This window comes from Girardinichthys multiradiatus, chromosome 19, assembly GCF_021462225.1.
Source record: "Girardinichthys multiradiatus isolate DD_20200921_A chromosome 19, DD_fGirMul_XY1, whole genome shotgun sequence".
In the NCBI taxonomy this organism is placed as follows: Eukaryota; Metazoa; Chordata; class Actinopteri; order Cyprinodontiformes; family Goodeidae; genus Girardinichthys; species Girardinichthys multiradiatus.
The window spans coordinates 694,063-720,817 of NC_061811.1; the positions used below are offsets into that span (position 1 = coordinate 694,063).

General features: G+C 43.3%; 1 protein-coding gene and 1 long non-coding RNA gene across 2 annotated transcripts in view; one reads left to right on the forward strand and one right to left on the reverse strand.

Annotated features, from left to right (window-relative positions):
* Positions 1 to 4,352: 4,352 nt before the first annotated feature.
* LOC124855272 (gephyrin-like) overlaps positions 4,353 to 26,755 on the reverse strand; it is a 31,253-nt gene continuing 8,850 nt past the window's right edge. Inside the window, exons 5-23 of the mRNA XM_047344996.1 lie at positions 25,167 to 25,261; positions 25,015 to 25,081; positions 24,459 to 24,761; positions 19,513 to 19,650; positions 18,378 to 18,420; positions 18,145 to 18,282; positions 13,318 to 13,410; positions 13,149 to 13,204; positions 12,854 to 12,973; positions 12,723 to 12,781; positions 11,956 to 12,109; positions 11,751 to 11,872; positions 11,600 to 11,687; positions 11,431 to 11,504; positions 11,089 to 11,153; positions 10,812 to 10,915; positions 5,863 to 5,959; positions 5,018 to 5,156; positions 4,353 to 4,933 (exon numbers count right to left, since the gene is read on the reverse strand). Coding sequence (XP_047200952.1) covers positions 5,023 to 5,156; positions 5,863 to 5,959; positions 10,812 to 10,915; positions 11,089 to 11,153; positions 11,431 to 11,504; positions 11,600 to 11,687; positions 11,751 to 11,872; positions 11,956 to 12,109; positions 12,723 to 12,781; positions 12,854 to 12,973; positions 13,149 to 13,204; positions 13,318 to 13,410; positions 18,145 to 18,282; positions 18,378 to 18,420; positions 19,513 to 19,650; positions 24,459 to 24,761; positions 25,015 to 25,081; positions 25,167 to 25,261 — 1,950 coding nt within the window. The 3' untranslated portion in view covers positions 4,353 to 4,933; positions 5,018 to 5,022. The remainder of the gene's footprint in view (positions 4,934 to 5,017; positions 5,157 to 5,862; positions 5,960 to 10,811; positions 10,916 to 11,088; positions 11,154 to 11,430; positions 11,505 to 11,599; positions 11,688 to 11,750; positions 11,873 to 11,955; positions 12,110 to 12,722; positions 12,782 to 12,853; positions 12,974 to 13,148; positions 13,205 to 13,317; positions 13,411 to 18,144; positions 18,283 to 18,377; positions 18,421 to 19,512; positions 19,651 to 24,458; positions 24,762 to 25,014; positions 25,082 to 25,166; positions 25,262 to 26,755) is intronic.
* Positions 12,122 to 18,212, forward strand: LOC124855273. The gene is made up of 3 exons (XR_007035045.1): positions 12,122 to 12,803; positions 12,875 to 12,964; positions 18,077 to 18,212. It is a non-coding gene; the product is annotated as an uncharacterized LOC124855273 (long non-coding RNA).

Sequence of the window (26,755 nt, forward strand, 5' to 3'; positions counted from 1 at the left end):
AGATGCCCGAGCCACCTCAACTGGCTCCTCTCGATGTGGAGGAGCAGCAGCTCTACTCCGAGCTCCTCCCGGATGGCCGAGCTCCTCACCCTATCTCTAAGGGAGTGCCCGGCCACCCTACGGAGGAAGCTCATTTCAGCCGCTTGGATCTGGGATCTCGTTCTTTCGGTCATGACCCAAAGTTCATGGCCATAGGTGAGGGTAGGAACGTAGACCGACCAGTAAATCGAGAGCTTTGCTTTTCGGCTCAGCTCTCTCTTCACCACAACGGACCGGTACAGCGCCCCCATTACTGTGGCAGCTGCACCGATCCGTCTGTCGATCTCCCGCTCCATTCTTCCCTCACTCGTGAACAAGACCCCGAGATACTTAAACTCCTCCACTTGAGGCAGGAACTCCCCTCCAACCTGAAGAGGACAAGCCACCCTTTCCGGTCGAGAACCATGGCCTCGGACTTGGAGGAGCTGATCTTCATCCCAGCTGCATCACACTCGGCTGCGAACCGCCCCATTGCATGCTGTAGGTCTTGGCTAGAGGGGGCCAGCAGGACCACGTCATCTGCAAAAAGAAGAGACGAAATCCACTGGTCCCCAAACCAGACCCCCTCCGGCCCTTAGCTGCATCTAAATCCTGTCCATAAAAGTTATGAACAGGACCGGTGACAAAGGGCAGCCCTGCCGGAGTCCAACATGGACCAGGAACAGGTCCGACTTAGTGCCGGAAAATAATGTTTCCCCAAATATTATTTTACTAAATGTGATAGCTAATTAACGACTATTAAGACTTTATCCAAAACATTTGGTTCTTATTCAAAATATTTCCTTAAATATTATTTTAATAAATAAAGGCAGCTAATGAGACACCGTTGAGAATTAGTCATCCAGGAGGTGAGTTTTATTCAGCAGATCATTATTTAAAACATTATTTTATTAAAATAATATTTTATCTGATCTTGCATTGTGAATGGTTGTCTAAACGTTTGCTGATTATTGTCTAAATTGGTTCCAAGACTAACTTAACTTTATTTCCAGATTCTTCAAGATAATCCTTGGTTCTCAAACATAAACATTTCATGGTAATGTTGCATCACTCTTTTTGGTCATAATTTTCAATCATCTTTAATCAACTTGTTTATATTGTACATAGCCCATTAGTCTTCATTATTCTTTAATTCTGCTTGGTAGTTTAGTTGGATTGTTTTAGCAAAGTAAAGAGTTTGTTAATTGAAATATGTTTGACTTTGAGTTGACTTATTTTTGTTCATAAATTCTTGTATTTTAAGAAATTGTGTGAATTTATTCCATATATGTGCAGAGTTTATGCTGTTCAATAATGTCAGAGCTCGTCTCACACCTTTCTATTCTGTCCTAATATCATCACCTTACTGGGCTGGTATTCACAGGACAATCCTTAACAGACCGAATTATTTAATACAATATAAAAATTTGATAATATAGTCCTAAAAATAATCACAACAGCAGTGAAAGACGTATCCCAACCAACCCACAGTACATTCATTCTGATGTTCTGATGGATTTTTGCATGTTTTTCCAACTCTGATAGAGGAGCAGCAACCCTTAACCTGCACTAAACCAGAGAAATACAAAGAAGCAGAGTAGGAATGAGTGTGCCTGTAATTTTTAGAACTCTTAATGAAAAATATCATTGGATGGTGAAAAGTACCATAAAAGATGTTCGGTTTATTCGGTCCAGAAGGAAAAGGCTGCAAAGATTACCCATTCTCTCAGGATTTTACTTCATTTCTAATCTATTTGCATCCTTTAGACAGAAATACAGTGACTAATCATTCCTGTCATTGAATCCCAGATAAATGAGGAAAAAGAAAGTTCTGAGGACAGCAGATAGAGAATAATCAGGATTATCTTTAATTCATCTTCAGTTTCAATAATATTACAGAAAACATCCTGTTCATTGTATTTATACAGTAGTAGTAGAATGCTGTGTCATTGCTTCATTACAAGTGCTGGTCATAGTTTATAGTGTGTGCAGTGTGACACTGAGTTCAGTCCAGTGTTACGAATCACTCAGTACAAAGGCAGTTTCACAATAACCTGCTTCTTCTTCTTCTTCTTACTCCAATGAATCTGACTGGTCCTCTCTGGGCAGGTGCCAGGACCTGCTCTGATGCTGCGTTCAAGTCAGAATGTAATTTCCACACCCATGAGCTGCCCAATGTGGGAAAACTAAAGTGAAATGTTTCGTTTTTATTGATATTTAATTTAAATATCGTTCACAGAATGAATGAGTCGTTCTTCAGTCTGCTGTGACACAAACGCAGCATGAGCAGCTGAAATCTGCTGAGGTGCATTTGTGGCAACTGGGAAGTTTCTAAATCATTCAGGTACAGGAATGAAGGAGACTGCACATGAACATTTATAAACGCTGGATTAAAAGCTGTGCCCAGGTGTTGCACCTTGCCTGGAATCACACCTGCCCATTGAGAAAGACACGCCCCTCTTTACAGGCATGCAGGTTTGATGATGAGGAAGAGAGGGAGGGCTGGACAGAGCAGGTCAAAGGTCAGACATAGTGCTCCATTAACGCTGCAGGGGAACAATCCCAAGAACTGATCAGGACGTTTCTGCAAACTAAGAAGAACATTGATAGAAATATTAATTTAGAAGAAAAATGAAGTGCAGTTTTAGGGCCATGAAAGCACCACATGGAGATAAATGCAGAACCTGACCTTAGAGTAGCTGTGGCACTGAGAGGAAGAGTCAGAGGAAGAGGAGGGGTTCAGTCATGTTGTGTTTAATGAATATTTTGGATTTTCAGTCTTCCTGTTAAAGTTCATCTTGATCTAATCTGAGTCAGTACATATTAAACTTTGCAGAGCCACAGTTCTGTATGGAACACCTGAAATGCCTCAGAAATATTTTTTTCATCAATTTGTATTGTTGTATTGCTCTTGCATCTTATACTGCTCTATATTTACTCTCACTCACTTAAAACTGTGCACATATATTTATATTATATTGTAGATATGTTTATACTGTTTAATTTGTACTGTATTGCACCGACTACGCCAAAACAAATTCCTTGTATGTCCAAAAACGTACTTGGCAATAAAGCTTTTCTGATTCTGATTCTGATTCTGATTAAATGAAAGAAAATATTCAGAAACAATCAACTAAATAAATATGTTTAAAGTATCATTGTTTTTCAAACATGTTTAAATCATATTTATGGATTTTTCCATAGAACATTAGCTAGTTTATTTTTGTTTCTTAGTGTAATTTGTGTCTTAATTAAAGTAGTTTACAATGAAATATAGAGAAAATAGCAAAAAAATATCAATTTCTCAAGGTATTATTTTATATCAGTTTTTTAGATAAAGTATTTATTTTAACATCTTTGCTCAAAGCCATTTTTCAGTCTTATTTTCTCTCCTCCACATGAAGCTGAAGCCAGTCTGGAATACCTGAAGAGTCTAAAATGTCAGTTTTTAGGCGGCTTTGAACAACTAGCTGTCAAAGTGTTTCTTCATATCTTAAAAAGGTTATGAATAGTTTTTGTGGAAGAAGCACCTTAAGGCAGGATACACACAGTGTAGTTTCCCTTGACCTGAACAGGATGAGCAGATTTCTACTGAGGCCAGCTTTCTGTTGGTTGTTTGAGGTGGGATGTGCACCGGAAAACATCACAACGCCATAGCAATAACAATGGTTTCATGGACTGAAAACCATCTGAAAATGCTTGGAAACGGTCAACTGGCAAAACTGAAGCCAGCTTGTATAGAGGGTAGGAAGTGCCACAAAAAAGATTAAAGGTTGTAAAAAGTATTAAAAGATCAATTAGAAAAACAAACAGAGATGAATCGATTCATGCAAAAGAACAAACAACTTAAACAGTAATTATTCGTATTTTTCTGTATATTGGTATATGATAGATTTCCTTCTTTTTTACCAGTATTAATATTTTTTAATATTAGGCACTAAATAAACAGCAGGGGCAGCTGGGGATGTAGTAAATCCTAGAAAAAATTACATAAAACAATTAACTCATAAACAAAATTGACAGAAAGTAAGAAAATAAAAATTTGACTGTAGTGTTTTGAATTTTCCATCATTACTCGTTATATTTCCTTACGTGTATTTTTTTGTGGCGCTACATGAATTTTTAGTCATTTTTGGCTTTTCAGCAGTTCTTTTAAATCCCATGAAGGACTATAGGGAAGTCGTCTGTAGTGCAACAAACATGGATTCATTCCAACAGACCGGTTGAGATGGCAGCCCAACCCGGTTCATGTGTGTTTCTGTTCTGTTCATGGCTTCGAATGTTTTAGTGTTTCTGTTTGGTTGGAAAGTGGAAAATCCAGAGCTGAGAGCGACTTCCAGATGATCTCTGTGTTTTTTATTTCTTGGCAAAACTTTAACAGTTACTGCACTGCTCCAGCAGGAAGTTATTGTTATCATCATTATATATCTGATAAAGGAGCTGGAGCAAAGCAGCGGTGAAGGTAGGAGTATAAAACGAAGAAGAAGAAAAAGGAGAGCATGAGGAAGAGGAAGTCTCTACTTTTTACCTACCAGGGTAAAACGCACAAAGCAAATGAACAGGAGAGAAGAGGGGATGAAGACTACTAAGATGAGAATATTCAACCAGAACCATGGTAATAATAATAAATAGAATATTAAGAATATTAATTATTATTATTAGGATAATAATATTACAGAATAAATCTTCTTTTATAGATTTCTTTCACTTTTTTTTTACGTTGAAGTACAGTGATCTCCTCAATGAGAATTCAGCCCGCACTGGCTCCGATTGGCTGTTGCATATGACATCACAGCTAATGGCCACCAGATAGACATGCATCACTTCCTGCCCCCACCAACCCCACCCAGTTCCTGGTCCAGATAAGAAGTCTTCTGGTGTTGCCACGGTGATCGGTAGCAAGTGACATGAAGGTCTGCAGGAGAAGCGGAGAAACATTGCAGATGGTTCATTAGTGGCCTGCTTGTCCTGCAGGGGATGACAGGTGAGTTAAACATACCTGCATCATAGCCGGCCAATTACCATGACGTCCACAACCTCGCCCTTGTGCAGCTCCACGTACTGCTCGGTCTTGGGGGGTAACATCAGCAGGCCGTTGGCGCTTCGCATCGACATGAGTCGGCTGGACACCTGGTTTCCTGCAGGAGCAACGGAGGATGTTCAGAATGCTGGCCGGAATTTGTTGGGTCTAACAGATAAATGCATAATTATAATAAATAACCAAAAAATAACTAAAGCTGAAAACTCTGCTGTGTCAGCACTGCCTTGCATGATGTTCAAGGTGCACATTGTGTTTCATGTTGCATCCCAGGTCAGAGAAAGCTGGGATGATGATTACAGTTCTGTTACAGGGGAAACATCTGCTGTAAGAGGACGAAACCCTCAGCATAAGCAGAACTAGAACCTGGCCCAGTGAGAGGCCATCTGCTGCAACCAATTGGGGTTCTAAACTCAGCACTAAATTAATCATACCCCTGGCAGCTTCAGATTTAAGTCTTTTTATAGAGGAAACATGCAGGAAGCTGCTCAGAAGAAGGGTTTGATTAATTGGTTTTTACCTTGGTTGATTAGGAAGCCGGTACCCACAATATCTGGCGATAGGCCATGTTTAAACAAAATGTCAATAAAAACACAAAAATCTATTTTTCCGCAATCTTCTGAGAAATGTCTGTCTGATTCTCTGTCAGAAACAAACATCTTGGTTGAATAAAGATTTTAATTCTACTCTAAATCTGCCAGGGGTGTGAAGATGTCACCTTTCCTCTAAAACAGAGTTAAAATAAGGATGCTTGTTGTCCCATCGCTAAATTCAGACTGGCACAGGCTGGTCCAACATGAACAGACCTGTGCTTTGGGCCCAGGGCAGCGGCTCCTGATGATGCCAGGTCAGAATGCAGCGATGGTACTCGGGTCTGGGGTCCAGCTTCACGTCACAGGAAAGCTAAAGAACAAATAAAAAGGACATTTAAAAACCAGCAGTTGTTGTGCAAATTTCTGTATAAGCAATAGAGAATCAGAGTAGACCTAAAAGCACCATAAAATATGAAAAGCCCAAGAACAAATCAGATAAAATCTAGTCTGCCTGTAACACAGCATTGCTGCCGGTTTCACTGGTTCCCAGTTCACATAGAACCCCTCCTAGGGGCCCCTTCTATTCAATATCTACATGCTCCCCCTAACTCAGATTTTAATAAACAACAACGTAAGTTATCATAACTATGCAGACGACACACAGTTATACGTTACGATGTCACCAGGTGACCATGAACCCATTCAAGCGCTGGGTAAATGCTTAGAAGAAATCAATGCATGGATGGGCCTAAATTATCTTCACCTGAATCAAAACAAAACTGAAGTAATAATCTTTGGACCAAAGGAAGAGCGTTTAAAAGTTAGCACACAGCTTCAGTTAATACAGCTAGAAACCAGCAGTCAGGCTGGAAACCTGGGTGTAGTGATGGACTCAGACCTGAACCTTCAGAGGAACATAAAGACAATAACAAGGTTGGCCTTCTATCACCTAAAGAACATCTCCAGGATTAAAGGACTAATGTTTCAGCAGGACCTTGAAAAACTAATTCATGGGTTCATCTTTAGTAGAATTGATTACTGCAACGGTGTCTTCACAGGTCTGCCTAAAAAGTGGATCAGACAGCAGCAGTTGATCCAGAACGCTGCTGCCAGCGACCTCACTAGAACTAAGAAAGTGGAGCACATCGGCCCGGTTCTAAAGTCTCTACACTGGCTCCCTGTAGCTCAGAGAATAGACTTTAAAATACTTCTGTTAGTCTATAAATCACTGAATGGCTTAGCACCAAAATATATTACAGACTTGTTGTCAGTGGATCAACCACCCAGACCTCTCAGGTCTTCTGGCTCAAATCTACTCTGCAGAACCAGAACCAGAACCAAACATGGAGAAGCAGCTTTTAGTTCTTATGCTCCACTAATCTGGAATAAACTGCCAGAAAACTGTAAAATCTCTGAAGTTGCTTTAAATCAAGATTAAAAACGTATTTGTTTAGAGTGGCCTTTGACTGGGCCATCTAGGCATGATTAGTTGCGTTTTCAGTCCAATTTTCCTTTCATTTTCTTATCCATCATTCTATTCTCTTTATTTTAATTACCTTTGTTGTTTGATTTTCTGTATCATTGTAATATTTTTCCTCATGTACAGCACCTTGATGCCTTGTTGCTGAAAAGCTCTAAATAAATAAACTTGACTTGGTTTTAGACCGTTATGGCTGAGCTGTAAGACACTGAATAGACAGACTCCTGGGTCTCCGTCTGTTCTTCTGCAGCCTGATGCACCTTCCAGGTCCCTCCAGGTCCAAAGAACAAACTGCCCCAACACATTAGACAGGCTCCAAGTCCCATTTGTTTAGAGTCTAAAAAACAAAAAACACATCTCCTCTCTTTTATGAAATTAGTATCATCATAGCTTTGTTTATATAGGTAGTCTTATTGAGCCATGAGTTCTCATTTCCAAGAGAGACATCTGTAAAAAGTCATCACTCAGAAGAACAACTTGTCTTTAAAAGTTAATTTTGTGCCTTTTTGTCATTATTCTGCTATTGTCTGCACAGTATTGTGGACAACGTTGCAGTGGGTCTTTAGAAAGAGGTCTGTAGAAATAAACTTGACTTTTAACTAAATTAGAAATCCACCAACAATCATCTTTTAATCTTTTATCAACAAACAGTTTTGAAAATTGACACAGCCAAATACACGTAATAGTAAACAAATAAAATATTGTGAACATTTGTAATATTTCTGTCAGACATAGAAGCTCATATATTATATACATTCATTCCACAGAGTGAAATATTTCATCCTTTTTTTAATTGTCATTTTGATGATTCTGTCTGACAGAGGATGAAAACGCAACATTCAGAGTCTCATAAAACTAGAATATTAAAAAGGATTCATAAAAAAGGCGATTTTAAACAGAAATGTCAGACTCCTGAAAAGTTTGTTCATTTCTATGAACTCGGTACTGGATCTGGGCTCCTTTAGCATGAATTACTGCATCAATGCGGCGTGACGTGGAGGAGATCAGCCTGTGGTTCTGTTGAGGTGTTCTGGAAGCCCAGGTTGCTTTGATAGCAGTCTTCAGGTTCTGGTTCTCATCATTGTTGGTTCTGGTATCTCGTATTTTTCTTGATTAATGCTCCATAGATTCTCTATGGGGTTCAGGTCAGACCCATTTGCTGTCCAATCAAGCAAAGTAACACCAGGGTCATTTAAGCGGTCTTAGGTTCCCTTGGCTGTGTGGGCCAGTACCAAGTTCTGCTGGAAAGTTAAATCCTCCTCTCCATAATACTTGTCAGCAGAAGGAAGCATGAAGTGCTCCAAAATGTCCTGGTAGATGGGTGTGTTGACTTTGGAACTAATTGAAAACAGTGGACCAGAACCAGAAGATGACAAAGACTGTGGACCTTCAAACAACGTGGATTCTTGGTCTCTCCACTCTTCTCCCGACGCTGGTGCCTTGATCTCCAAATGAGATGCAAACTTTACTTTCATCTGAAAAGAGGACTTTGGACCACTGACCAACAGTCTGGGTCTGGTTCTCCTCAGTCCAGATGCTCCTTGTGAAGCTCCTACATAATCCGTGAATGCATTTTGCTCGACAATCCTCTCAAAGCTGAACTTATCCCTGTTGGTGGCACATCTTATCCTTATCCACTTTTTCCTTCCAAGTCAAGTCAAGTTTATTTACATAGAGCTTTTCAGCAACAAGGCACTCAAGGTGCTGTACATAAGGAAAAACATTACAATGATACAGAATACTTCCACTCAACTTTCTATGAATACGTTTGCATACAGCACTCTGTGAACAACCAGCTTCTTTACCAACGACCTTTCGTCATTGTTAAAGCATTGGCTGGATAGCTTTAGCAGGCTAGCATTAGCAGGCTAGCATTAACTGGCTAGCATTAACTGGATAGCATTAGCAGGCTAGCATTAACTGGATAGCATTAGCTGGCTAGCATTAACTGGCTAGCATTAGCTGGATAGCTTTAGCAGGCTAGCATTAGCTGGATAGCATTAATTGGATAGCATTAGCAGGCTAGCATTAACTGGATAGCATTAGCTGGCTAGCATTAACTGGCTAGCATTAGCTGGATAGCTTTAGCAGGCTAGCATTAGCTGGATAGCATTAACTGGATAGCATTAGCAGGCTAGCATTAACTGGATAGCATTAGCTGGCTAGCATTAACTGGCTAGCATTAGCTGGATAGCTTTAGCAGGCTAGCATTAGCTGGATAGCATTAACTGGATAGCATTAGCTGGCTAGCATTAACTGGCTAGCTTTAGCAGGCTAGCATTAGCAGGCTAGCATTAACTGGCTAGCATTAACTGGATAGCATTAGCAGGCTAGCATTAACTGGATAGCATTAGCTGGCTAGCATTAACTGGCTAGCATTAGCTGGATAGCATTAGCAGGCTAGCATTAGCTGGATAGCATTAACTGGATAGCATTAGCAGGCTAGCATTAGCTGGATAGCATTAACTGGATAGCATTAGCAGGCTAGCATTAACTGGATAGCATTAGCTGGCTAGCATTAACTGGCTAGCATTAGCTGGCTAGCATTAACTGGATAGCATTAACTGGCTAGCATTAACTGGATAGCATTAGCTGGCTAGCATTAGCTGGCTAGCATTAGCTGGCTAGCATTAACTGGATAGCATTAGCAGGCTAGCATTAGCTGGATAGCATTAACTGGATAGCATTAGCAGGCTAGCATTAACTGGATAGCATTAGCTGGATAGCATTAACTGGATAGCATTAGCAGGCTAGCATTAACTGGATAGCATTAGCTGGCTAGCATTAACTGGATAGCATTAACTGGATAGCATTAGCAGGCTAGCATTAACTGGATAGCATTAGCTGGCTAGCATTAACTGGATAGCATTAACTGGCTAGCATTAACTGGCTAGCATTAACTGGATAGCATTAGCTGGCTAGCATTAGCTGGCTAGCATTAACTGGATAGCATTAGCAGGCTAGCATTAGCTGGATAGCATTAACTAGATAGCATTAGCAGGCTAGCATTAACTGGATAGCATTAGCTGGCTAGCATTAACTGGATAGCATTAGCTGGCTAGCATTAACTGGATAGCATTAACTGGCTAGCATTAACTGGCTAGCATTAACTGGATAGCATTAGCTGGCTAGCATTAGCTGGCTAGCATTAACTGGATAGCATTAGCTGGATAACTTTAGCAGGCTAGCATTAGCTGGATAGCATTAACTGGATAGCATTAGCAGGCTAGCATTAACTGGATAGCATTAGCTGGCTAGCATTAACTGGATAGCATTAACTGGATAGCATTAGCTGGCTAGCATTAACTGGATAGCATTAGCTGGCTAGCATTAGATGCTAGCATTAGCTGGATATTATTAGCTATTTGGGTATCATGTGAACTGACCAGCAGCAGATAACCAGCTGTCTAAAGCCAGCTAGCTAGCCGAATAGACAGCACGTTGTAGGTCAGTACCTACAAACCGCCCACCTTGGTTAGACATTTTCCACTCAGCCGGACGAATGTATTAATCCTTATTTTCATTATGTAGTAGAAGTGGCACAGTATATAAAATAGTAGAATCTAGCTCCCCTCATTAGTATTTGAACATGAAAATGTGAAATATCATGTCCAACAAATATCAGTTATAAGAAATTCTATAGCTTCAACCAACAATTAAAAACTCTTAATGCTGGAAATTGCTCCCTCTGGAAGAACCATCATCATGTTTCAGTATGGGTTGCTCCATCCATGGGACTTACCCTGGCTTTAATAATTGTAGGTCTGGGGTCCAGAATGCCTTGCATCTTCCTCAGAGCAGGAATCACAAACAGGTTGCATGTGACCACAGCAGACACTGGATTACCTAAAAACATCACAACATGGAGTTACAGACAGTCCTACACCCCACAGCAGTCAAAGATCTTCAGAAAGCCTACAGAACAACTGTGTGCTGCAGATCCTCCTTTGTTCAGGAGGCAATCTGGTTTTCAAAGTAAAAGTCTTCCCACAGACAGGATGCAGGACTGATGGGAGTACCTGGCAGAGCAAAGATGAGTTTCCGTGTTCCATCGATGTCAACGGTGGCGAAGGTAGTGGGAAGACTGTGGGACAGAAAACACTCTTTCATCTTTAGTATCTGTACAGCTTTAGATTGTTTAAGCTAACATGTGCCACAATTTTGAGTTAAAACCTAATATTCTTGAAATAAGTCTAATCGGGGGTCCTGGGCTGAAACCTTTAGGAAGTACCTTAGCCTTAAACACCAGACACTGCATGGTGTGAACCTTGAGCTGCTTTTGCATCCTGGACTTGTGAAGACCTCTACACTGCTGAAAATTCTGTGGAAAAACAATCCCAGCCCCAACTCCCTCAACTTACCCTGGCTTCATAAATACTCGTCCAAAGTGGATCTGAGCGTGAAGATCAATATCTAGCACCTGTTTCAGGTAGTCCTTGGGAACACAAGCACACAGAGAGCACCAACAGTTGCAGGAGGCCAGGAGGCAAACAGAAACATTAAAAATAACACTCCTAAAGGTGAGGATACCTTCTCCCCCATGGACACGCCCCCTGAGGTGATGATGACATCGGCACGGCTGATTCCCTCATGCAGTGCTGACAGCAGGTCATCAGGGCTGCAAACAGAGACAAAGTCAGTGTTCCTGCAGGTGGAGTCGCAGGACAACATTTATTCTTACTTGTCTCCAACGATGCCAAGGTTGATGGTGGGGTATCCATGCTCCTGGATGGTGGCGAGGAGGGTGGAGCGATTGGAGTCTCTGATCTTCCCGGGGTGGAGGTCATCCTCTGGATTCAGCAGCTGCTCACATACAGACAGATTAATTCAAAAGTGTTAGATTCAGGTGCTGATCAGTACGTTTGGTTCTTTTTCAGTGTTTGCACCTCGTTTCCAGTAGACATGACGGCCACCACAGGGAATTTGTGCACGCTGACCTCGGTCACTCCCACTGTGGCCAGTAGGCCAATCTCCGAGGGGCCCATGTGTGTGCCTTTAGCCAGAACACACTCCCCCCGCCTGATATCATGGCCGATGGGCCTGTTTAGACACAGGAACATTCATAATCAGGGGCGAAGTTCAACCAAAGCTACCTAACTGGGTTTATAGGGAACCTTTTAAAACCTGAAGACCAGAACTGAGAGGAGAGTGTGACTCAGCTGGATTGACTCTATTTAAACACATTGTTCATGTCCAAATTCAAGACTTTTCCAGACTTTTCCCAACAAATAGGCAAAACTTCACTGTTAACTTACTGCTGACATTTCTGCTGAAATCAGGTTTTACTCATGAAACCTCCAGAAACCAAAGGCAAGTATGAATTAACTAAAGTTAAAGGACAAATGGTGGGATGAATGCTGAGATGGATGGATTTACAAAGTGATGGATGATAAATGGATGGATGGATTCTTATTCACAACTAGAAAAAGGAAAAGAAAAATCCCCATTTTCTTTTTCTACACTGCTGTTGCTGTAGGAACTTATTGTCACCATAGCAACCTGGCGTTACCGTAGGAACCTTGTGTTGCTGGGAGAACCTGAAGCGTCGACCTGGTGTTAATGTAAGACATGATATGGGGGGGTTGTCTGACATGCAGTCATTGTTTTATTGCTCTGAAATCCCTGCTAACCTGATCACAGTTATATATTTTACCTGATGTCCTGTCCGGGCCGGGCCTGGACCATTATCCTCACCTCCAGCTCCTCTGTGCCCTGTGACACCCAGACAAGCCTGGTAAGAATAAGAAAAGAAACAAGGAGCAGCTACAAATAAGGAGTTCTTACATCCTCAGATTCCCTCAGCAGCTCCGTATCTTCCACTTGGACCACGGCGTCGGCTCCACAGGGGATTGGAGCGCCGGTCGTCACTCTCATCACCTGACCAGGCATTACTGTGTGGGTGGGCTGCACACACACACACACACACACACACACAATGAGTGTTTAATCTGAACGTTTGTGTCAGAGTTCGTGCTGGGCTGTGGTGGCCTGTCCTGCAGTCAGACTGGATCCATCCAGCACATCTGACCAGCAGGGGGAGCTCTTAATCAGACTAATGGTTTAACACATGAAAGCTGACCTGCTGTCCAGCCTGGGACTCTCCCATGATGAAGCGGTCTCCAGGTCCATCAGCAGCTGCAGATCAGGGATAATCATACAATTCATTATGATAACTGGACCTTTATTCACAGAGAACAAGTTTAATACAGAGTCCTGCAGAATCACAGAATGCTGATCTATAAACTTACCTCGTACAGCATAGCCGTCCTTAACAGAGGCCGGAAATGGAGGGAGGTTGTCTTTGGCATAGATGTCCTGAGCAAGCACCCGGCCCAAACCATCTGCACAGAACCGGCCGCATTCAAATGTAAGCTACAGAATGCAACTGTGTGTCTGACTGCTTCTGAACCAGTTTTTCTGGGGCTGAGTCAACTGGTCTGAACTGGAACATCATATTCTCACGTCTCCTGGTAATGACTAAAGTAAATTATTAAGAATCTAGATTTAATAAATGTAATGGTCTGGGGTTGGTACGGTCCAATTGGTCGTTCCATGGGGATAATGGAGACAAATGTCTGGAGTTTTTTTCCACTCAGCTTTGTCCAACCAGATGTGTGCAGCTATATTAATACAGCAGCATTCAGCAGGAAAAGCCTCCATACCTGGAGCTTGGTTCAGTGTTAACCTTGATATGGTGACAGCTGGCAGGATTCCAGCTCTACAGAGCGGACAGAGACACGGAACTCTCCGGCAAAGCGAAAGGTGGAGGAATCTGTTTCTACCTCAACAGTGGTTGGTGCAACGACGTGACAGTGATTCAGCAGCACTGTTCTCCAGACCTGGAAGCCTTCATCATAAACTGTAAGCCTTTCTATTCCCCCCGTGAGTTCGCTTCGTTCATCCTGGTCGGTGTTTACATCCCGCCGCAAGCTAACGTGCAGGTCGCACAGCGCATGCTCGCCGACCAGATACTGAGTGTGGAGCGGACCAACCCGGACTCCTTAGTTATCGTCGTTGGTGACTTTAACAAAGGTAATCTGACCCACGAACTCCCCAAATATAGACAGTTTATAAAATGTCCAACCAGAGAGGACAACATTCTGGATCACTGTTACACCACCATCAGAGACACTTATCACGCCGTCCCACGTGCTGCACTGGGCCAATCCGACCACATCATGGTCCACCTGATTCCTGCATACAGGCAGAAACTAAAGCTCTGCAAACCTGTTGTGAGGACGACAAGGAAGTGGAGCAGTGAGGCTGTGGAGAATCTCCAGGCGTGTTTAGGCTGTACAGACTGGGATGTGTTCAGGACTACTACCAACAGTCTGGACGAGTACACAGAGGCTGTGACTTCCTACATCAGCTTCTGTGAGGACAGCTGTGTACCATCATGCACCAGGGTGAGTTACAACAACGACAAACCCTGGTTCACAGCTAAACTCAGAAGGTTAAGACTGGATAAGGAAAAGGCCTTCAAGAGTGGGGACAAAGACATATACAGAGAGGCTAAGTACAAGTTTGGCAAGGCAGTGAAAGAGGCCAAACGACTGTACTCTGAGAAGCTCCAAAACCAGTTCTCAGCCAACGACTCTGCGTCTGTCTGGAAAGGGCTCAAGCAAATCACCAACTACAAGCCAAAAGCCCCCCACTCCATCAACGACCGACGCCTCGCCAACGACCTGAACGAGTTCTACTGCCGCTTTGAAAGACAAAGGGACAGTCCTGCAACCATCCCCCACGACGCCCCCCAACAGCTGCAGCCACAATCCACCACCCCCATCTCTCCAACCTCAAGAGGGGCCTTGGCACCTCCACCCCCCACCCTGAAGTTCCCCCCCACCAGCCCCCTACCCACGCCGAGGACGGCTCTTTCCATCCAGGAGAGGGACGTCAACAAACTCTTCAGGAGACAGAACCCCCGGAAAGCTGCTGGTCCGGATTCTGTCTCACCAGCCAGCCTGAAGCACTGCGCTGATCAGCTGTCTCCAGTCTTCACAGACATTTTTAACTCCTCACTGGAGACATGTCATGTGCCAGCCTGCTTCAAGTCCTCCACCATCGTCCCTGTTCCCAAGAAGCCAAGGACCACAGGGCTTAATGACTTCAGACCCGTCGCCCTGACCTCTGTGGTGATGAAGTCCTTTGAGCGCCTTGTGCTCTCACACCTAAAAGACATCACCGACCCCCTCCTGGACCCCCTGCAGTTTGCCTACAGAGCCAACAGGTCTGTAGATGATGCAGTCAACCTAGCCCTTCACTTCATCCTCCGGCACCTGGACTCCACAGGAACCTACGCCAGGATCCTGTTTGTGGATTTCAGCTCTGCCTTCAACACCATCGTCCCAGTTCTGCTACAGGAGAAGCTCTCCCAGCTGAGTGTGCCCGACTCCACCTGCAGGTGGATCACTGACTTCCTGTCTGACAGGAAGCAGCGCGTGAGGCTGGGGAAGCACGTCTCTGACTCCCTGACCATCAGCACCGGTTCCCCCCAAGGCTGTGTTCTCTCTCCTCTGCTCTTCTCCCTGTACACCAACAGCTGCACCTCCAGTCACCAGTCTGTCAAGCTTCTGAAGTTTGCGGACGACACCACCCTGATCGGACTCATCTCTGATGGTGACGAGTCCGCGTACAGATGGGAGGTGGACCATCTGTTGGACTGGTGCAGCCAGAACAACCTTGAGCTCAACGCTCTAAAAACAGTGGAGATGGTTGTGAACTTCAGGCAGAACCCAGCCCCACCTGCCCCCATCACCCTCTGTGACTCCACAATTGACACTGTGGAATCTTTCCGCTTCCTGGGAACCATCATCTCCCAGGATCTCAAGTGTGAGCCAAACATCAGCTCCCTCATCAAGAAAGCCCAGCAGAGGATGTTCTTCCTGCGGCAGCTGAAGAAATTCAACCTGCCAAAGACTATGATGGTGCACTTCTACACAGCCATCATTGAGTCCATCCTCACCTCCTCCATCACCATCTGGTACGCCGCTGCTACAGCCAAGGATAAGGGCAGGCTGCAGCATGTCATTCGGTCTGCTGAGAAGGTGATTGGCTGCAGTCTACTGTCGCTCCAGGAACTGTACACCTCCAGGACCCTGAAGCGGGCCGGGAAGATTCTGGCTGATCCCTCCCACCCCGGTCACAGACTCTTTGAGACTCTCCCCTCTGGCAGGAGGCTGCGGTCCATCCGGACCAAAACCTCACGCCACAAGAACAGTTTTTTCCCATCTGCCACCAGCCTGGTTAACAAAGCCCGGAAACCACCCTGACACTCTCCCTTTCCCCCACACCCCCCCTTTTTTTGCTGACAGGACACCTGTAACCTGTAACTCTATGCGTTACATTAACGCTCAGCTTGGACTCCTGCTTTACTTGCACAATGATCACCTGCACTGTTGTATTGCTCTTGCATCTTATACTGCTCTATATTTACTCTCACTCACTTAAAACTGTGCACATATATTTATATTATATTGTAGATATGTTTATACTGTTTAATTTGTACTGTATTGCATCGACTACGTCAAAACAAATTCCTTGTATGTCCAAAAACGTACTTGGCAATAAAGCTTTTCTGATTCTGATTCTGATTCTGACAACACCAGGTTATTCATGATGCTGATGAATTATTTGGGATTCTTTTAAATGTAAATGTAAAGTGTCTGGTTATATTCCCTGAAACATTCTTTGGTTTCTCTTACCTGGTAATTTGATCTCCTGCATGCTAATCATTTACATTAATTTACTTCCTTCCATTATGTTTTTATATACAGAGTTCTGGTTCTGGTTCATGTGAACTACACACATAAAGCAGAGGTGTCAAACTCCAGTGTCCTGCTCCTTTTAGAGGTTTCTCTGGTCCAACACACCTGAAATATCTGATAAGCATGCTCTGCTCCACCCCAGGAACAGCTGTCTGCAACAGAACAGTTTAGACCTCTAGAATAAAACTATTAGCAGAACTTCCTCTGGAGTCCCTGCTGGTGGGGAAGAGAATAACATCCCCACAGAAGGCCATGGCCTCCCCTGGTGGAAGTTTGGCAGTGGTTGTGATGTTTTATAACTGGGTCATCTTCTAAAGTCTTTTCATTTTTCCCCTCTCTCTTCACCCCTTCGCAGTGCCCACTAACCCCTGCTTGCCTTGAGCCCGGATCTGTTGCGTTGTTGTACATCTGTGGATCTGTGGTCCAGTAAATTCAAATTTAGGTGAAAGGAGTTGTGGAGTGAATGCTCTTGTCTTTTAGCACTGAATGCTCAGTCATGGTCCAGAAACATTGACTTATTTCCAGTTTGGATTTTCTTTGACCCTGACCTCTTCAGAACTGTTTCTGTAACTTCAAAGTGCAGGAAATGTACCACCATGGATATCAGAGCGGCGATGAGTCATAGAACTTTATGAGCACACTGGATCTGGAAAAGCATGTTCTCCAGTACATCGACTCGATCAACCAGTAGTTCTGCCACAAAGGCTATCGCTGAGTCACCTTCCGTATCTCCTGAATGTGGTTTCTTCTGGTCCTGCTCTGGATGGACTGTGGGTTTCTGCACCGTCATGCAAGATAGCAACCTGCCATGTTCCTCCATGCCCCTTGTCCATCTATATTTCCCTGCTGTTAATCATGGAGTCCCGTTTTACTGAGCTCCCACTCCAAACGTCCTGATGATCAGACTGAATTGGACTGAACTGGACTTGAATGTGAATCTTTATTAAACGGAAATAAACTCTGTTGAATTACAGTAATTAGACTGTATTTAAATCAGCAGGGTGAATTAAAATGAGGACTGCACTGAACTGGGTTTGCATAACTGGACTGGATCATACTGGATAGAAATAAATTGGAATGAATTTAGAATGAAGTTCATTTGATTTAATTGGACAGTTTATCACTGAATTAGAACCAGAACCTGACCTGGACTGGTTGTACGGCAGCTGTTTAAATGAACTGATTAAACTGGATTGTTCTGAACCCTCTTTGTGTTTACCTGTGACTCTGAACCAAGCAGCCATCAATCAGCGATTGTTTGTGAAGAAGGTCCTGATGAGACAGCAACAGCGCCCTCTGCAGACTCACCTCTGTAGTTGATGACTTCAATTCCCAGAATCGGTGTCATCTCCAGAACGGTGATGAAGGCTTTGTCCATTGACGTCAGCGGGAACGGCGACATGCGGTGACGACGCGCCACTTTACTGATGTCGACGGCACTGTGGCCTGAAGACATGAGAAGATAGAACAACAAGAGGCGTCAAGCTCCATCATGGTCCACAGTGAAGAGGACTACGCCTGTAGGGTCAGACAGAACTTACTGGCTCTCAGGATGTTCTCGTTGCTGCCGCATCGTGACTGGACCTGCAGAATAAAACACCTTTGCTGAATTAAATGGTGAATGAAGTGAAAACATTTTAAAATCATCTGAACAGCACCAAACTCAGCAGACAGAACATCCCGGCAACCTTATTTCTCAAAGCTGGATTATTGTGAGAACATGTTTTTGATATTAGACAGAATCTGGCCCAAAAGTCCGTTCTATGGCTGATTTCCTTCCTACTCTTTATAAATATGGGATTTGGACAGAAGGGAAACACTTCACACAGTCACTAATGATGGAGATGGTGTTGAGCTGAATTCAACCTTTTCTTGGTAAAATGATCAAACCAGAACCAGCAGAACCAATCCAGCAGCATGTTTTTCACTGAGTGGCTGATCTGATGCCTGTTTGGTTGTTGCTTGTATTACAGACTAAAAATTACAAATGCAGAAATAGAAAAAATACTGAAAATATCAATAATAAGATCTAGAAATGATCAGATATAAAAAGTCTAAAATATGATAAATGTTTCTTCAGAATCATTTCAGTATTGCTTTAATTTTTAAGCGAACGTGACACAACTGAAGATCTTTCTGAATCAGCTTTGTGAACCTCACAGCCCCATTCACTCCCGATCAGTTCCCAACAAAACGCACGTCTCGGGGGAACCAGGAGGAGAAACCGTTTGGGCCAGGACCGATTTCTGCATTCAGCTTGGGGTTCATATCGAATCTGAATGCCAGCAGGAGGACAAAGAGCTCAGAACCAACGGGTCTCTCTGGGATCAAACACGTCTCACAATAATCACAAACAAAGCTTCAACTTTGGTTTCAGGTTGGCATCAAATGAAGCACAAAAACAGAAAAATACAGTAAAAATGCAGCGAAAGAAGAAGAATCCAAGAAATGAGCAAAGCCTCTAATCAAGCAGGAGGTCCCTTCCCTGCCTGAGTCAAAGGGGAGCAGGAACGGTGGATTCCAGCTAGCAGTGATAAGTATGAACCCATCGTGCTCCATGGACCCAACACAAAGCAACACAGCCTGACTTTCATGCAGTGACATCTGCCCCGAAGCCTGCCAGCGCTTCTAGAGGTTCTGGCTCTGATTGGTCTGTGTGTGCAGGTTTGTGTGTACCTTCGGTGTTGGACATGAGGCGGTGGAAAGGCGGGAGGTCGCCTGTGTCGCCCGCGGTGACTCGGAGGGGGTGGAGCTTAAAGACGCCGAATCTCGTGGAAGCACCTGAACGCCTCGAGAAATGATCGAGTCCGGGATCTACACACACACACACACACACACACACACACACACATAAAATGCTGGTTCAAAAACTTTCTTCAGTTGTGTGTTCAAACTCTGACCTGAAACAACCAGATCTGCCTTCGTTAAACAATAAGTGCAGAAATGTATTTAAAAACAGTAATCCTTATTTAAAGCAAATTGACCAGAAAGTTCGGTATCAAGATGTCCCAAACCATGACGCAGCTCCCACCATGTTTTAAGATTCATAACTAATCTCAAACCATGTCCACTGATTTCTAACCCAAGCCTTATTTAAATGTAACAAATCCTCAGCTTCTCTCCCTCTGCTGTAAAATATCTCCCAGCTGCAGACATTACACCTCACACAGAAACAGTAACTAGCAGATTTAGCATGTTGACAACCACTACAGTTCTGTATGACTGTGGCACCATGTTTGCTTCAGAAATCACAGCCTTCTGCAGGTCTGAATTGTTTGAAGCTGGTTGTTTTATACAGAAGCTGCAACAGAAGACTACCATGCAGTCAAATCTCATTGGCTCTGTTCTCTTGGTACTTTGTTGTGTCACTTTCAGGTTTAGTTACAGGAAAACATGTTTTTTTAAAGCTTCTTCATTGATGCCAAAGAAAACTCACCACTCTGACAAGCTGGGATCTACTGTAAAAATGAGATAAAACCTAAAGGACATGTGGAGAACGTTCCTCCTCCAACTGCTTTCAAAGAACATGTACAAATAAAGAAAATCAGGAAGAGCGAGCTCAAGAAGGCAGTGAATAACTCAGTCCTGTTTTGACTTCGAGAGCTCAGCTGCTCTTTCCATCCGAACAATCCCTGAAAGTTTAAACTGGTCACAGAAAGTTGGACTTCATCTGACACAGTTATCATTTTGATCCCTTTTGCAGTTTATCCACAATCTCGGTTTAAGTTTGAGGATTTTTCCAGATTTTCCCACAGAATGTTCAGCTTATAGTGTGATGATGGTTCTGACCCGGTGAAATATTCAGAACCTTTGGACTTAAACAGTTTCTCCATCTAAATGTAAGCGTTTCTGTCTCCTGCCAGCCAGTGTATCTCCCGCTGCTGTAAACCTTCTGTCCAATCAGAGCCCAGAGTGTGGAAAGACACACCCACATTCTCATTCAGAGTGATGACCCCTAACCCTCTCTTCTGGGAAAAGGAGGGAATCACCATAGCAACCAGTGACTTAGCATTTTCTGAGCCTGCAATAAGCTGCAGGTACACTGCCTGGCTCGACAAAAGTCTCCACCTGGATTTAATGAAGTGAACAGGTAGGAGGCTCCCATTGGATAATTACTGCATGGCCAGTTATCTTTCACCCGGCAACCAGTTATTTAACCCAGGCTGATGCAATGAGTTGCTCCTCATTTCTAAACAACCATGTGGAAAGGCACATTGTGTTGTTGTGGAGAGAATGCAGCTTGTTTAAGGGTCAAATCATTGGCATGCATCAAGCAGAGAAAACAACAAAGGAGAAACTACTAAAACTGTCCAACGTATTATTAAAAACTGGAAGGACAGTGGGGGACTGATGAGTCCAGATGGGTGATGGACACATCAGGGTAAGAAGAGAGGCAGGTGAAGTGATGCCTCCATCATGCCTGGTGCCTACTGTACAAGCCTGTAGGGGCTGTGCTATGATCTGAGGTTGCTGCAGGTGGTCAGGTCTGGGTTCAGGAACAGTATGTGTTCAAAGAATGAGGTCAGCTGACTACCTGAATGATCAGATTATTCCATCAATGGATCTTTTCTTCCCTGATGGTACGGGCATATTCCCCGGGTTGTTCAGGCAGTACGACACATCTTTTTCACACATGGATTGACCACCAGAGTCCAGACCTTAACCCCATTGAGAATCTTTGGGATGTGCTGGAGAAGGTTTTGACTCTACCGTCATCAATGCAAGATCTTGTTGAAAAATGAATGCAACACTGGCTGGAAATAAATCTTATGACATTGCAGAAGCTTATCGAAACAAAGCCACAGCGAGTGTGAGCTGTAATCAAAGCTGAGGGCGCTCAAACTAAACATAGAGTGAGGGACCTTTGTTTTTGGTCAGGCAGGGTATTTTACAGAAGAGACAAATGGAGCAGCTTTGAACCTACATGAAGATGTCATGTAAAACTGCTCCGAAATAGAAGGTTTTTAAAACTACACAGAAAAGGACAAACTTTAGTACAAAATGGAACAAAAGTTGACATATTTGTTTTTTATCCCGAACACAAAACTGAATAGAAGCAGGTTTCTAACACCAAGGACTTGTGCAGCCCAGGAAATGCTGAAATCACCTTATTCAAGATGCGAGGTTCCACAGGGATCCTTCTCAGGAACCACTGTTATTACACTAATAAATTGACTGCAGCTCGATAAAATGTTACAGGGTTAAATCGCACTGCTCCTTTTCCTTTTAAATCCACCTGAAAGGCCCCATGACAAGATGCCAGAGAAGATGCGAGCGTGACCAGAGCTTTCTTTAACTCTATGGACCATAGAGCAACATAGCACTGCCCCTCCACCACCTGTTGCTGCAGACTGCCAGTCAGCTGCCACTTCTCCCTTGCTTAAAAAAAAGACTCACTCAGCAAAAATGTCCCATAAAGTATTAAAATAACAATAAATGAATTGCCTTTAAAATAAAAGCAATTGTATAACGTAATGCATTTATGTAAATAATGTGATTATTCTGTATTTTATCATGCACTCAGAATCTCATTCTGACACAGGCTTAGAAGCCTCATTATCTTTCATCTATTTTGCTGATGATACAAATATATTTCTAAACCATGCCAATTCCTCTGTACAGATGGCCATAGCGTACGGCAGAAATATGATGTTAAAACCCAAAAATCTATCAAAATTCTGTCATTTTATTTCAAAACTTTAAACTAAACTAGGACTATACCCTGAATCTTTCAAATGTTTCTGACAAATGTTTTAAAATGGTACAATAAATATTTGGTGCATGAATGTCATCAATGTAAATATCATCATTATTGTAATTTAAATAATATTAAAATGACAAAATATTTTAGATATATAAATAATTCGATCATATAAACTCAACGTATTACAGATACAAGAATTAAACATAAAATTACATTACTTGCAGATTATGTGTTGTTATTTCTACAAGACACAAAGTTCTCGACCCCTGAACAATTGAAATGTCTGTGATTCTGGTCCAGTTTCAGGCTATAAAGTTAATGAGTGTAAGGCTGAAGTGATGATATTATCTGGAACTAAATAATCTGGTCTCATTCTGATATTGTAACCAAGGCTTTAAATACCCGGGGATCAGAGTCATACACAACTCAAATTACACTGATCTAATAACACCAAATAAAGTAGAGCTATTGGGAAGTTTGCCGCCCTCCTTGTTTGGCAGAAATGAGACAGAGTTAAATCGAATACATTATTCCAGTCCTATATGGGTACCTATGTCTACATTTGTCTCTCCCAAACCTGATTCCATTACTGGGCTGCTGAGTTGAAAGATATGACACAATAGATTAATAATGATCGGGAAGCAGGCTGAGTCCAGATAGGACTGAACTGGATAGTCTGTCATTCAGTCGTGCCTTTTCTGAATGACAGACGATGGAAAAGACTCAAATTAAAAAGTACCTGGATTAAACACATACTGCGGTTCTGGTTTTCAGTGAGGAAAAGACTGGGTGGTACAATCAGTATTAAATGGGCCATGCCCATTGCTGGTGATACCGACTTTCTACCATCTATGTGGGAGAGTGGATTTAAACGATGTGTATGGTTAACCAGCTCTTTGAGGGGTGTCATTTAAAACCTTTCTCTCAGCTTTCTTTGCCTCTAAAAGACTTGTTTTGTCATTTACAAATTAGACACTATTTGCAAAGCCAAACTGAATAGGACAAAACTTATTTCAATAATCGGTTTATCACCATTAATCCGGTTAATGGTTTCAGCCCTAAAGCAGACACTACAGGAATTGAGCAACGCTTTAAATATAACATTAATACAAAGCACTCATGACCAAGAACCATATTTCCCTTTTATATAAGATGCTGATAGGAGATTTAGGAGGTCACTACTTAAATGCTTGATTATGTGAAAATACTTACTGTCAACAATTATTTGTATGAATGTGCATTGTTTATTAGACTTTAGTAAATGTTCAAAAAATAATACGTAGATCATGTTATAACTTTGTTTCCCGTCCATATTTGTCCCTACCTTTGTCATCCTATCAGAAACTCAAATCATTATTTATTTAACACCAACTCTAAATTCACTCCAAACACAGAATCGTATTTGATGCTAATCTTTGTCCTGTTTTAATGGGATTCAGGTGATAAAGTGGTAGCCAGGTGTTTTCTCCCTGACAAATCCCAAAGTTTTCCTGAGAACTTAAAATAGGTCTGGGATCAAACCCTCAAGAAGTCAGAGGTCAACCTGGATCTCTGTGGAGGAACAAACAGGAGGAGAGTGATGGGTGTAAGATATCTCACCTGATGGTCATGGGAACAGGTGAAATGAGCAGGAGGGGCAGGTGTGTTTCCAGGCAGGTAGGGGGCTCCCTTAGCCATGACCACCGCATGGCTTGTCTGATCAGCACACACATGCACAAGCATGTAAACACAGATGGACATGGGAATGAGATGATGTGAAGGTGCAAAATACATCGCCAGAAGATGTTTATATGGTCACTATGGTAACTAATGACTCAAAGACATTGCATTTAAATTTGAACCATAAACCTTCCTGGGCAACTGGTTTGTGTTCCTAGTTTAGTTCTGATTGGTCCCAAGCACCCGGTACACATGTTACCTTGGCAGCGATGGCGGCTGCGGTGATGTGGGAGGAGCCATGCTGGTGATGGTGATGGTGATGGTGGTGGTGGTTGTGCTGGCCTCTCCTCCTGTCCTCCTCCTCTTCGTCCTCTTCCTCACACTGGGTGCCACGCTCCATGGTGTGTGTGTTGGCGTGAGCGTTGGCGTGCGTGTTGGTCAGCAGCGAGGATGGTGAGGGCAGCTGCTCCAGCGCGGCATGCGTGGACTTCACCCTGACGGTGGCGTCGCGCAGCAGGTCGATGGCGTGAGGCAGGGCGGGCAGGATGAACTGAAAACACTCCTGCAGAAACAGACGTCTTTAGTCCAGAAACATTGTTTACACAGTTCAACAGTTCAGACACCAACAGGGAGACCACAGTGTGAACATAAATCAGAGAAATTTCAACCAAAAAGCTCTCAGTGGGGTATTGACCACTTCGGCGCATTATGTGTTGTTCTACCGTTGTACAGCTGCATTTGTTTTTGGTTCATATTGCAGCGAACCTTTTATTTCACATTTTATTTGACAACCGTGTGAAGTAAAAGAACTGCACCTGTGAGCCTTTCTTGCTGCCTGGAAGGTTGATGATTAGAGTTTTACCGCGAATACCGCAAACTGGTCTGGAATCAGTGCAGAAGAACTAAAATTAGATGAGGTAAGTTCATCACACACACATGAATCTGGTATGAACACAAGGATCCTCACCTGGACAGCATTCCAAGAGGGGTAACGTTGAGGGATCCCATCAGCATGGCCAGAGCCATCCCTGGGGCCTCTCGCTCAATCACCTCCCTGGTAGCCTGTAACATTATGGGGATGAGTTCATTCATAGCACTCATCTCTCATGAATAGCATAAATAAATACATCATGGCCTCCTCCATGATGCTGAAAACTCATTTTAGCAGCCAGGCTACCTGCTACAAGTAACCAGCTAGACTAGCAGCTAAGCTGTGTGCTACAGGTTAGCAGCTAAGCTGTGTGCTACAGGTTAGCAGCTAAGCTGTGCTACAGGTTAGCAGCTAAACTGTGTGCTACAGGTTAGCAGCTAAGCTGTGTGCTACAGGTTAGCAGCTAAGCTGTGTGCTACAGGTTAGCAGCTAAGCTGTGTGCTACAGCTTAGCAGCTAAGCTGTGTGCTACAGGTTAGCAGCTAAGCTGTGTGCTACAGGTTAGCAGCTAAGCTGTGTGCTACAGCTTAGCAGCTAAGCTGTGTGCTACAGGTTAGCAGCTAAGCTGTGCTACAGGTTAGCAGCTAAGCTGTGTGCTACAGGTTAGCAGCTAAGCTGTGTGCTACAGGTTAGCAGCTAAGCTGTGTGCTACAGGTTAGCAGCTAAGCTGTGTGCTACAGGTTAGCAGCTAAGCTGTGCTACAGGTTAGCAGCTAAGCTGTGTGCTACAGGTTAGCAGCTAAGCTGTGTGCTACAGGTTAGCAGCTAAGCTGTGCTACAGGTTAGCAGCTAAGCTGTGTGCTACAGGTTAGCAGCTAAGCTATGTGCTACAGGTTAGCAGCTAAGCTGTGCTACAGGTTAGCAGCTAAGCTGTGTGCTACAGGTTAGCAGCTAAGCTGTGTGCTACAGGTTAGCAGCTAAGCTGTGTGCTACAGGTTAGCAGCTAAGCTGTGCTACAGGTTAGCAGCTAAGCTGTGTGCTACAGGTTAGCAGCTAAGCTGTGTGCTACAGGTTAGCAGCTAAGCTGTGTGCTACAGGTTAGCAGCTAAGCTGTGTGCTACAGGTTAGCAGCTAAGCTGTGTGCTACAGGTTAGCAGCTAAGCTGTGTGCTACAGGTTAGCAGCTAAGCTGTGTGCTACAGGTTAGCAGCTAAGCTGTGTGCTACAGCTTAGCAGCTAAGCTGTGTGCTACAGGTTAGCAGCTAAGCTGTGCTACAGGTTAGCAGCTAAGCTGTGTGCTACAGGTTAGCAGCTAAGCTATGTGCTACAGGTTAGCAGCTAAGCTGTGCTACAGGTTAGCAGCTAAGCTGTGTGCTACAGGTTAGCAGCTAAGCTGTGCTACAGGTTAGCAGCTAAGCTGTGTGCTACAGGTTAGCAGCTAAGAATGATTTGCTCGCACGGCCTGAGAGCTTGGTTGTATCCACAGGTTACATTAACCAAACAGTTAATTTGGTTTTACAAATTCTGTGCTGTTGTTGTCAGACTTGAACTCGGACTGGACAAGTAGTCTATTCTGGGTAAAGCGGATCGAATTTGTAATAAATTTTGTTTAGTCACACTGACTACTCAAACTGCTTCACAGTAGAAACACATTCAGCTGCATTCATACATTCATTCAAACACAGCAT